The 11,643-nt window shown below is 44.7% G+C and overlaps 2 protein-coding genes across 3 annotated transcripts; one reads left to right on the plus strand and one right to left on the minus strand.

The window, feature by feature from the left end:
- The first annotated feature begins 944 nt into the window (after positions 1–944).
- Positions 945–2,535, plus strand: Cluap1 (clusterin associated protein 1). 2 transcript variants are annotated; one of them, XM_065301256.1, is made up of 4 exons: positions 945–1,005; positions 1,055–1,536; positions 1,600–2,140; positions 2,249–2,535. In XM_065301256.1, the coding sequence occupies exons 1-4, from the start codon at positions 984–986 to the stop codon at positions 2,428–2,430; spliced, it is 1,227 nt and encodes a 408-aa protein (XP_065157328.1). In that variant the 5' UTR covers positions 945–983; the 3' UTR covers positions 2,431–2,535. The 2 variants fall into 2 exon arrangements, with proteins under 2 accessions (XP_065157328.1, XP_065157321.1); XM_065301249.1 differs by having other exon boundaries at positions 1,600–2,535.
- Positions 2,445–9,282, minus strand: LOC135791092 (uncharacterized). The gene is given in 7 exon segments (XM_065301415.1): positions 2,445–4,839; positions 4,842–5,947; positions 6,003–6,491; positions 6,542–7,221; positions 8,113–8,239; positions 8,318–8,715; positions 8,908–9,282. Coding segments are annotated over 7 exon segments (4,668 nt in total). The 5' UTR covers positions 8,913–9,282; the 3' UTR covers positions 2,445–2,976.
- Positions 9,283–11,643: the final 2,361 nt, after the last annotated feature.

Below are 11,643 nucleotides of genomic sequence, written 5' to 3' on the forward strand. Positions count from 1 at the left end.
TTTATGAGTCTCCATCAGGTCAAGATACAGTTTGGTCGACCGAATGTCAGTTATTGATGCCGTCCGGTTTCGTTAAGACGTCAGCGGACATTAGCTAACACCACTAACCGACCACACCAAACATTTTTTAGGCAATTTGAGCGCCTTGTGAGTCACACACCATGAGAACTTTCATATTCTATCTTTCAGTGGTTTTTATCTTCCCACACGTCAATGGAATATTTTCTGAAATTTTCCATTAAAAAACTAAAACTAAAAAAATCCCGCATTTTCATTTCGAGAAACCAGAATAAATTACGGAATATTTCCATCAATAGAATAAAATCCATAAACAAGTCAAACAGGCGAATTTTGTTTCAGACAGTTTTTTTTTAAAATTAGTTTCTTGTTTAATGATATTTACATTTGCTGTGAGATAAAGACGGATTGTTATATCATACAAGAGTTTTGTATACATTCGCAAAACACAATTGCCTTGACTGATACGCTCCGCTTGACTTCCGCCTTTTTTCTGCTGAGCAAATAATAAAATAAAAGTTAGACGAATCTGCGTGAGAGGCCTGGATCGTTCATCTCAATGTAATTGCTGATTCGATTTGCAACAGTTGTACTACTTCGGAATACATTCAAGCAAATCAATATTATTATTAAATTAACCAGTGAGAGGTGATTGTTATTCAATATGCAGTAACAGGCGTGTTTAATTGCTGCAAGTAGTGTAAGTAATGCAAATTGCAAATACTGCAATTATTTATTTATTAGTTTTAAGTTTAACATGTATAGAGTGCTAGTTTTGCTTGGTTTTAGCAAAATGTGTATTTTGTGTTGCCTACGTTGCGACCCTAGACTGGAAACATCGCAGAAGGGATAAAATTGAATTTATTTGAATTTCTATGGTAACATGAGTGAAATACAAACAAAAAACTGACTACAAACAATATATCCTTCAATATCATTCCACGTTTCCACTCTAATTCGTCATCATGTCGTATCGGGATGTGCGAAGTAAGTTTTCGTTTAAATATTTACAAAATTTTCAAATTATTGTTCTTAGATTGTACAGAGATGTTGCGTGCGTTGGGATACCCAAAACTAGTATCAATGGAGAGCTTCCGAAAGCCGAATTTCCCATTGATCACCTCGCTTCTCCTTTGGTTGACCAAACGCTTTGATCCGGATGTAGATATTCCTGGGGATATGCAGACTGAAGAGGAAAGGGTAGCTCTGATCCGCAACGTGGCGCAATTCATGGGCCTGAAGGCAAACATCAAATTGAACACCAAACGACTCTACCAAGCTGATGGTTACGCTGTACGGGAGATTCTGAAAGTGACTTCGTTGTTGTACGAAGCCCTGGTCACCAACGCTGAAGATGATACTCCTGCCAATCAGGAAGAGGATGTGGAGTTGACCATTCGCGACTTTGACTTTGCTGATAAACTGCATGATCTGAAGCAGTCTCGTCAACTCGCCACGGAAATCACCATGACGGGTGCATCTCTGTTTGATCTCCTGGGTCACGAGATCAATCTACGCGTGAGTTTCTTGTTTGTGCAGTGGGTTGCAATAAAGAGGAAATTGAAATTGATTGAATTTCAGGGTTTGCGCGAGACGAGCGTCAGTCGCCAGTTTGAAGTCCACGATGTGGATGGAGGCATTCGACGGGCGATCGACATCATTGGTAACGAGGTCGACGACACAAAAGCGCAGATTGATAACGTATCAGCCAGCGAGGCAAGTCTGGATGGTAAACTGGAGCGGCGCCGTATGGAAATCGAACGGTACGAGAAACGCCTGCAGACGTTGAAGAAAGTCCGACCCGCATTCCTGGAAGAATTCATCAACCTCGAAGTGGAGCTCAACAGTCTCTTCGAGAAATATTCAACGCGTGTACGTTGCCTGGCCCAGTTGGAGAAGCTCGCTTCAGATGCAGAACGAGCCCACATTCAACGCGCTCAATTAGCATCATCCCAAAGAGCAATGACCACCACCATCCCACTTGAAGATACCAATGAAGATGATTTGATCTTGGATGAACCAGTAACAGCTCCCAATCCCAAAATCAATCAAAACCCACATCCGGTGATTGATAAGAAGCTCCCTCCTAGCAGACAGGAGAGACCCAGAGCTAGAACCGGTGGTAGGACGCGTCAGGATATCATCCCACCAACCAACAACCTTTCCAAGGTCTATGGTGGGATGGATCCTGGCATGAGTAACAGTAACTCCTCTTTTGACATCTCCTCAGATGACACCGACGATGATGAGCTTTTCCTTGATAAACACGAACCGGAATTGGAAGATGTGCAATCCGATGAAGATTCCTTAGGTTTGGAGTTCTCAGCGATGGAGATCAACAAACGGGCGCCTTCCGGGAGGATGACCAGCAGCAAGATCACTATGCCCGACAATAGCGATGATGATTTTTAAAAGGGACAAGTGAGTGAGTACTAAAAATAATTTATTACAAATCAAGATATTCAAAAATTACATTAGAGTCCAATAATAAATAAATAAATACCAATTATAAAAATATTCTCCAATGATCTAGAGTTTTCTTCAAAAATTTCGTCCCAGAATCATCCTTGGCAGTGTCCTTAGCTGATTGCTAATGATTAATTTACAAACATACATAAATAGAATTTATTTATATTCTCAAAAATTTAACAAAATACTTTAGCCTTAAACTACTACAGAAAAAGATATAGCTGTTATCACAAGATCAAAAAAAGGTAGAAAAATAAATAATTTTGTTAAAAAAAAAGGGGGCACCAAATTGGTCACAGTCAGTCGTAGTTGTAGAAATCAGTCAGGTTTGTACTATGGGGTCATATTTCTCAACGTTAATAAGTTTCGTCCTGTTAGAGTCGTCAAGTCATTGTTTTGTCTACAGTTTCGAACATTGTGTCCGCGATCGTCAGTTGCAGTCGGTCGTCAGTGGTGCGCGCCGCTGGAATTACTCGAAACTTTCTCTATCTACGGCTCCCGATCGGGAATTCTGGTCGGATTGTCCAATTTGTCTCGTCCGTCTGCGTTGTCGTCCGTTGTGTCGTCGTGCTTTTTCCAAAACTCGCTCATCGGCTTCGGCAATTCGTCCGCGACGCGCTCGCCCATCGGATTCATTTCCGGCTCGTCCATGACGGCGATATCCGCCTCGGACTCATACAGCACCCAATCATCCTGCCGGCTCTCGCGCGGAATTATATCGATTTGCAACTTCGCGTCGTCCGCGCCCGTGTCGATTTCCACCGACTCTGCGTCGAGATTGATATTCGCGTCGTCAACCGCGCGCTGTTCGATGTCAACACTCGCGACTGTTGCATTCTCCACCGAATCTAACTCTATCTCACCGTCTTTCTGCTGCGCGGTGTGTATGTAATGCTCCTTATCGGTTTTATGCAGATATCTATTACCCAACACGGATGAAATTTTGACGAAATTTTTCTCGCCTGAATCGTACGGTGAATTACCACCCTGCGAAGGGTTCTGAACCGCGTGGCTGATATAAAACGAATCGCTTTGTAAATATGCGGGAGCATTGGAACCGTATTGACTCTGCTGTTGCCCTTTCTCATTAAAATATTTCCCGTCGTAATATAAATAACTAGGTATCTGAGGTCGTTTTGTGACTTTGTCTACATAACTACTAATATACGTCGGGCGGGTACTAACTGACGGGCCATAATGTACTTGCCCATAATTATTCTGATGCATTTCCTCGAACATTGCAAGGAAACTCTCCGATGGCCGGTAAATATACGGCCGTTTTGATGTAGAAAACGGTCGATCCTCAAAGCGATCGTAGTTGTACGTCGTCGGCTGATAATAGTACGATTGCGACGAGGGTGACTGTGTGGGTCGCGGTCTATAATAGTCAGGTCGTTGTGTCGTCGTGCGGATGGGGATGACAGGCGAGGGACGCTTGGTGGAATACTGATAGTAGCCATTGGATGGCTTGATCTGCTCGTAGTTCACGTACGAGCCGTCCACCTCGTGCACATTTGGATTCGACAGCTTATCGCTGAGGAGAATGTCGGTCTTCGGTGTGCTTGACACCAGGTGGATGTTGATGTTGACTTGATAGTCGGGGGACTTGGGATGGGATTCAGTTGTAGCCGCTTGCAGCTTTTGCACGGTGCCATAGTTCGCCGCAGTCAGTTTATGTCGGTTGGGTTTGTTAATCGTCGGATGGAGGACGTAGTATTCGTCTTGGTCGTATGTCAGGGGACGTCGCGTCGTGTGATAGAATGTCACGGGTTTGGTCTTGTCCGGGGCGGGATTGGAATTGCTAATGGTGAATGTGGGCTTCTCCTGATAGAGTGCCGTGTGGAGCTGGGGTTTTAGGGAGAAAGGCGGTGGTGGGTTATCGTTATCGTCGGAATCTAGGTCAATCGTGCTGGTCGTTATGTTAGTCACTTTAATTTTGAGCGGATTGTAGAAGTCCGAAACCATCGGCCGGTTTTGGAAATACACCGTGGTACGTTTGGTTGTTGTTTTTGGCGCGGTAATTGGTCGCACTTTCGCCGGCTTTTTGCGTCGTTTTTTCGCCACGTGTTTGCGACCATTATCGGCATCCTGATTGGCTATTAGTTCGTCCAAAAACTCGTCAACTTCATACGATTCCCTTTTTTCGGGATCATCATCCGCACTTCTCTTGATTATCCTGCCGTCTGTTTTGGTTTTACTTTCTGGTAAATCGAACATTTCGTCAATGTCAATATCTTTGTTTACTTGCAACTTTTTCTTGTCACTTTTATTCGTACCGGTGAGGAAGATAACGTCAAAATCAACGACATCTGTCGTTTTTTTCGTAGTGGTTGTGAGTTTTAGTTTGTCGCTGATTTTGTGCTTGTTTTCATTTTATTAAAAGCTATATTGTCGTTAACGCCGCTCAGAGGTTTGATTTGAAGTTTATCTTTGTTTTTATTCCTGTTACCTTTACTGGAGTTGCTTCCGGAGGAGAAGTCAAGATTATCGTTGATATCAATCTTATCGGGTTTCGTCAGTTTGTCGCTAAGTTTAATCCCGTCGTCGAAATCCAGTTTGCTGTCAACTTTCTGCGCAAGATGCGTTTGTGGACGTGTGTTTACATGATGACCATTTATAAATTCAACTTTACCTTCCAGATCGTCAAGTTTTCCATTCACGTTAACATTCGGTGATACATTGTTGTTATTATTGTTATTATTATTGGGTAATATTGGCGGTGGGACTTGAATTGGTATAACTGGCGGTGGCGGCGGTGGTTTTCCAAGCTGACTCTGCGCCAGACGCCGCTCCTCCCAGGCGCGCAAATCTAAACTTTCCATTTCGGGACTATCACAAGGAAATCTCGAATTCCGAAAGTTATCCGGCGAGAGGAACACGAACGGCTGCACGGATTCAATCTCCGGTAGAACTTGGCAGAGTACCTGACCGAATGTAACACGTCGGATTTGTTGTAGTTGCGCGGGCGTGAACGAATTCTCAAAGCCGCCATTCTCGTACCAGAATCGATCGCCCTTGCGCAGGTTAGCGAATTGTTGTGCGATAATGCATCCGAACGTGGGACCCACCACACCGCCGCGAATCGGCCGCTCGGCCAAACCGCCCGGGTACAAGTCAATGTCGTCCACGTGGTCGTAGATCGACCGGAAGCGCTGGATTGTTTCGAAGTTCATTAGCGGCTCGAGGTCGACCCACGTGCGTATCGGCGACAAACCGCAGGGCTCGCGCCACGCCGTGTAGCCGGGAATGCCGTGATCTCGTCCGCGCTGAATGTTCACGGCGGCGAGGTCCATGCCGAAGGGTTGACCCGGCTGTTGGAACAAATGATGCGTCAGCTCGCGGCTTATAAATTCATCGCGGCGCTGCGAGGGTTGATTGCAAAAACCCAATATCAACCGATCCACACTCCCGAAACTCCAAATATTCTCGTGGTTATTAAGCTCCTCATGGATGGATACATCTACACCACATAATATTACAAAGTGCTTAAATTTCCCAAACAGAAAAAAACTTACTGTTTACTAAAAGGCGATGTTTTGAGTCGCTGCGTAGGAATGAGTGTTGAACCAGGCTATGCCCGAAGCGGAATGCAGCGCTACTGAAGGCATTCGCAGGCGCAGGATTAACAAGAGGGTCGTAACCCCTGAAATACCCCTTGCGTTCCACGTTCAAGTCAAAAAGGTCCATCACCTCATGCCCGAGAACAATCGGTAGGAATTCCTTGAAAGTAATATGCTGGATAAGCGCAGCGATGATGCGTCGCGTTTCTTGGTAGTTCTTCTCGTCACTCCAATGCGGGTTGAGGTTGCCGAGGATGGCAGCGATGCGGTTGTGGTATCGCAACCACACGGTATGGAATGCCGTCAGGCCTGGCTGCTCCCCAACTCGCGTATCTCCACCTTTGAAACATTCCGTAGACAAAGCCCCCAAGCGACACAACTCCCCACCGGGTGGATCCGGAGGTGTCTGAGATTGTCTACGAGGGCGGCCATATTGCAATAAACCTATAAATAACCTGTTAAAACCTAAAACCTTCTGATAGAAACAAACAAACCATTTCGGAATATTCTCAAGGAGTCAGCCCGTTCGGAGTCACTACCATAAACAGTCGAGGCATCAATGTAACTGGTCACCTGATTGATCTGCTCTCGCCATCCAAGGTCACAATTAATTCGGGATGAAGGCGCACTGCGTACGAACTCAATACACCTCATACCAACTCTCCCCAAAAACCAATCATCTTCAGGTACTTCAATTGGTAGACATTCCGGATGCATGAACTCCGGCGGCAGGAAACCAGCACCACCACGTGCACAACATCGAGGTATACTGGCGTTAAACGCACGCGATTGCGCTGTCGATGTGATGTCATGATCAACAAACTGGCCCCACTGTACGAACATCATGGTCACCGACGGCATTTCGACGTCGCGGTCACGATGAATACGAATGCTGACCTCCCTCGGCGAGGGTAACCTAGCACCGCCTCGTACAGACCTCCGAATCGCCTGCACATCATCATCGTAATCAGGCAGCAGGAATCGTTGCATCGGCAACATACTCGCGCCTTTCCATGGAAACTCCAGATTATTACAGGTGCCATCCGCGGTCCGGTAACGCCTGGAAGCAGAAGGACATCTTGGTATCCCGCGGATGGGACACTGGTCATCAAAGGCATCAGTGCGCAGAAAGGAGACATGCTCCGGATTCCGTCTGCTGCGGGATTCCGGATACCTGCAAGGAAATAATGCGAATGTGCAACGATACAACACACAATTTTTTTAAATTTTTTGATCACTGCGCGTTGATACAACACTAACGTACTTGTTGTTGTATACAACTTCAACTCTCAAGTCTTCGCCGTCGTCTCGGCCCCATATAAGCAACGAATTGATTTCTAATTCGGATTAACATCGTCTTAAAAAGTCGACTGTGCCCGTTGCTATCGCGGCGTGCGACTAAAGTCAATTTCTAATTCGTTAAAGTCTTTATATCTGCGAGACGCGCTTTCCCTCCAATTTTAGAAACGTCGGCCATCCTCCGCGCTACACACGTCTACCTGTCTCTCCACTATACAGTGTTTTTTTCTTTTCTTTAGATTTATTGTGTGCGCGCATGAAGATTAAAGTCAATTGCTTTTTGCATTAATCTTGCATTCACTGCTAAGTGTTCTTCATGTCCGCGGAACGTTTTTACATGTGGAAAATTATAGAAAAAAAAAACCAACAACGACGTATGAATATGAATAAATGGTGCAATTACGCTCGACTAATACATATTTACACATCACTTCACACATGCATGATTCGTCCATTCCATTACTGTACTCGTATTGTTTCGCAAGATGTTTATCGTCGTTAATTATTTATAATTTTATTATCGCTGTAAAAACGTTCGCATTATGTAAATGGCAATGATGGGCGAGTAATATTTGCAGAACTAGTCATTTCTGCGCTCCGGGGAATAGAAAACATTTATTTGTTCACGGATGACGATAGCGAATAATGATTTTCCTTATTAAAAGAAATCGCCAACCCGGAAAATCGAAGATTGACAGGAAATTGTAGAATAACGTGTTTTGTCGGCGCGATTAGCGTCGGTATTGTGATTAATTCGTGTACTCACTTCTCTCGGATGCGCAGCGACGCCTGCAGAGCAGCATATCCGTACCGCGATTGATGCAAGGCACGTTTTGATGGTGTGCTGAAAGATGCCACGCGTCCTGCTGCCTCCGACTCGTCCAGATACAATCCTATGAGTAAAAATAACCCGCATTCACATACTACCTACATTCCTGCTGATACTTAAATAAGTTTTTTTAAATTTTTACCCATTGAATATAAAAGTGGTTCTTTGACAGTGTGTAATTCGTTCATCAGCTTCAAACCGGCATCCACGGCGTCGTCGATGTCGCGCTGCTTGATCTGATGTTCTTCTCCTTCGTCTTCACCAAGTTGCAGCGCCTCGGTATCGATGTTAAGTCCCCAATGCAGCAGCGTTTTGCTTTCGGCGTAATCAATTTTGGCGGCGGTCGTGTTCGAATTTCCATTACGGTCGCGGCGCGAGCTTTCACTCGTCGTCGTCGTATTGTTAGTATTAAAAATGCCATCACGATTGCCCATATTTTCAGTCACAGTCGTCTTCGTCGGTGTCGTCGGTGTGGTCGTTGGTGTCGTAGATGCGATGCATGAAAACAGCAGCACCGCATAAGGTATGTGTACGTAGAATCTGCAAATCGTCAAAGAACAGGCGCTGAATGAAAATGAGCGTGTCGCAAGCGCATTGTCGGCAACACGGACGACACCGTTTCGTGACATAATGTATGCGTGGCTGCAGTGTGCGCCTTAGTTTCGTTTCGCGAATGACACCGTCGTTGAATATAAAAAAAATCGAACCAAATAAAAAGGAGCACTGTGTTACCTCATTTTGAGCACGTTGTTCAATGATTGCGTAATCGATTGCGATTGTGAGCTAGAATGGCATCACACGCCAAACTGCAGCCCCCTTTGGATTCGAACACACTCGATGATTCTGGAGGAGCGCGCGCGCGAAGAACTTTTCGGACCGTTAATTCGGACCCGAAACGGGAAACTGCGATGCGGACGAAACGCGTCTCTCGTCCGGTGCGAGCCGTGTGCCGTGTGTGGGTATTTTGTTTTAATATTTCTTCATCTGGACGCGATCTGCCTCGAAATGAACAGTTATCGGCCGACCGGCGATTGAAGTTCTAGCGCGCCGCGAGAGCGCTGGGTAGCGTGATGCCGGCGATGATCTGATGATGATTTTAATACTCGAAAAGCCTACGGACATCTGAACCGCCGAACACGCCGTCCACCGCGCGACGCCGAGATGCGCGGAGGCAAGCGCTGAAACGACGGACGCGACTTTTTGCGTTATTAAAAGTTACACATCCACAATGCGGGTTACGGTTACATACAACGCGGATGCCGCCGGCCCAAGCCACACGCAGAAACAAATCCCTAATGATGCTTTACTTAATCTTCAATTGCATGCATAGTACACTGGTCAAGACCTGCGCAACGTGATATTAACGCCCGATTTGCATAATACGCGCATTAAAGATTACTATATTCGCATCGGGCGCGAACACAGTGTATAAATGCATTTGTTGCCGCGATTGAAGCAGCTAATCATCATTTTACGGTAATTTGGCTTTATTTTCATGACTTTCAAGGTGTTATATACACTCGCAGCGTGTATTACAAGCCGTGCACACGTAACTCGCGCATTTATTGCATGGGCGTTTGTATGTTTTTTTTTTCATTATTGAAAAATTAGCCTGAAGGTGAAGTACGCTTGTCATTGTTTTTCAATGAAATTCTATGCGGCGCGGCAATGCGCACGAGAGATGAAAGAAGGAAGTACGTGCACACACGGCAATAATGCACTTTTTACGTAACATTAACAGAACAGAACAAAAACCGATTTATTTTTATCCGTATCAGGTGCTCGCATGTTTATTTATTTATATATAGATTCATTTAATGTAATAGAATGACCTTAATAACTCAAATAATAAAAAGTCAAAGATGAGAATTTCGGGCGCATTGTGCTTAATTTGAATAACTGATCCGGCAATCAAGCAGCAATCACCGTGGAAACAAAAAGTGCAAGCCGAAGGAACCGCGCGCAAAAGTAAAAGCAATAATAACGCGATAATTATCCCATAATGGTGCTGGCTGCGTTGATAATGATCACAATTGGTAGCGATTGAAATCGTTCATTTGCAAACAAAAAGAAATCGCGCGCAAATTGCTCCGTAAATCAACGGCGAAAGAAATGAGGAATGATGCGCGTAGTGCGTGTTGCAGGCCCCCGGTAGGCTACTCATTAAACAGCGCGCAAAAAACACCAATGTATCTATCCAACATTGTAAGAGCAACTTTCTCCACTTCAAACCGAAATAGAGAAAAAATTGTTATTGAATCCGCAATTATTATCATGTCGAAATTAAGTATCTATTTGGACCAAGACACCGTTGTCTTTTTTCCGTGCAAGCGCCGCGGCTTTCTCTCCAATTTTTGTCCGCCGCGGCGAGAGATGCGAGCGGGATTCGAATGCAAGTGAAACGCACGCTCCCGATACGTATTTGCATTTCTCTGCGGTCGGCTATAATAAAATTTTTCATAAATATGCGAATGCGCGTACGTTCCACCATATTCGGCGTGTTGTGCTGGTCTTCGTTTTCGCCGAATGCTTTCTTCGCGCTGGCGCGCGCTGCTCCCAAGTCAGCGCACGGCGCACGAATACATTAAACATGTCGTAAATGTATGTCGCGCTGCCTTTTTGATCTTGACAGTGACCCCAAGGTCGGTGAAAGTATTCAATTTCACTCGCAAATTAAACATTCTTTGCCCGCTAACCACGTGAATGTGAAACGCGCTTGATTGCCACTCCAAAACCCACGGATTTCAAATATTAAATAAATGGTGGCAGCGCGCGCGCGTTGATTTTTCGTATTTATTTATTTTTATTTACGATATTTCTGCGTGCTTCGTCGGCTGCATGATGGAAATAATGATGATGTATGGACATGCAATGATTTATTGTGACAAATGTGCATGGTTGTGTAATTATTACACCAGTGAGATGAAAAACCAATTAACAAATTAACAATGCAGCACGTCGTCGACGAATACGAGAAACAGTTGCGCATACAAATGCGAATCGGCGGAACAATGCGCGCCGGCCTATTGAACGAAATGGCCACACTAATTATAACGGATACACGGGCTGTAAATCATGCTCTATGAAGGAAGTGATATTTTTTTTCCATGCGCGGCGCAAATCGAATATTTGACGTTGGTGCAATTTAGGAAAGCTGCAGCGTGCGAAATATGAAACACGAATTTTATTGATGGAAAACGTGCGTGCAGCGCACTCGAATTTCCGGTGTGAGTTTCACTTTTATTGTGAAGCGCATACCGGAATCGATATCAGAGCAATTCAATATTGCGAAATTGTTTTTTTTTTGTTAATTTTTAGTTTTTTGATTTCATTGTCAATTTTTTTACGTTTATGAGGTTTTAATTCAACGTCGACGGTCAACCGTGTGTTAATCTGTCACTTACCTTAAACTTAAAACACCAAGCGATTATTAAATACGCTTGTTTTCCCTGGCGGCCTTCTCCTCCT

This window comes from Atheta coriaria, unplaced genomic scaffold (assembly GCF_025399875.1).
Source record: "Atheta coriaria isolate IRGN ID8LTWV9N9 unplaced genomic scaffold, Caltech_Dcor_3.1 hic_scaffold_1_pilon, whole genome shotgun sequence".
NCBI classification, from domain to species: Eukaryota; Metazoa; Arthropoda; class Insecta; order Coleoptera; family Staphylinidae; genus Dalotia; species Dalotia coriaria.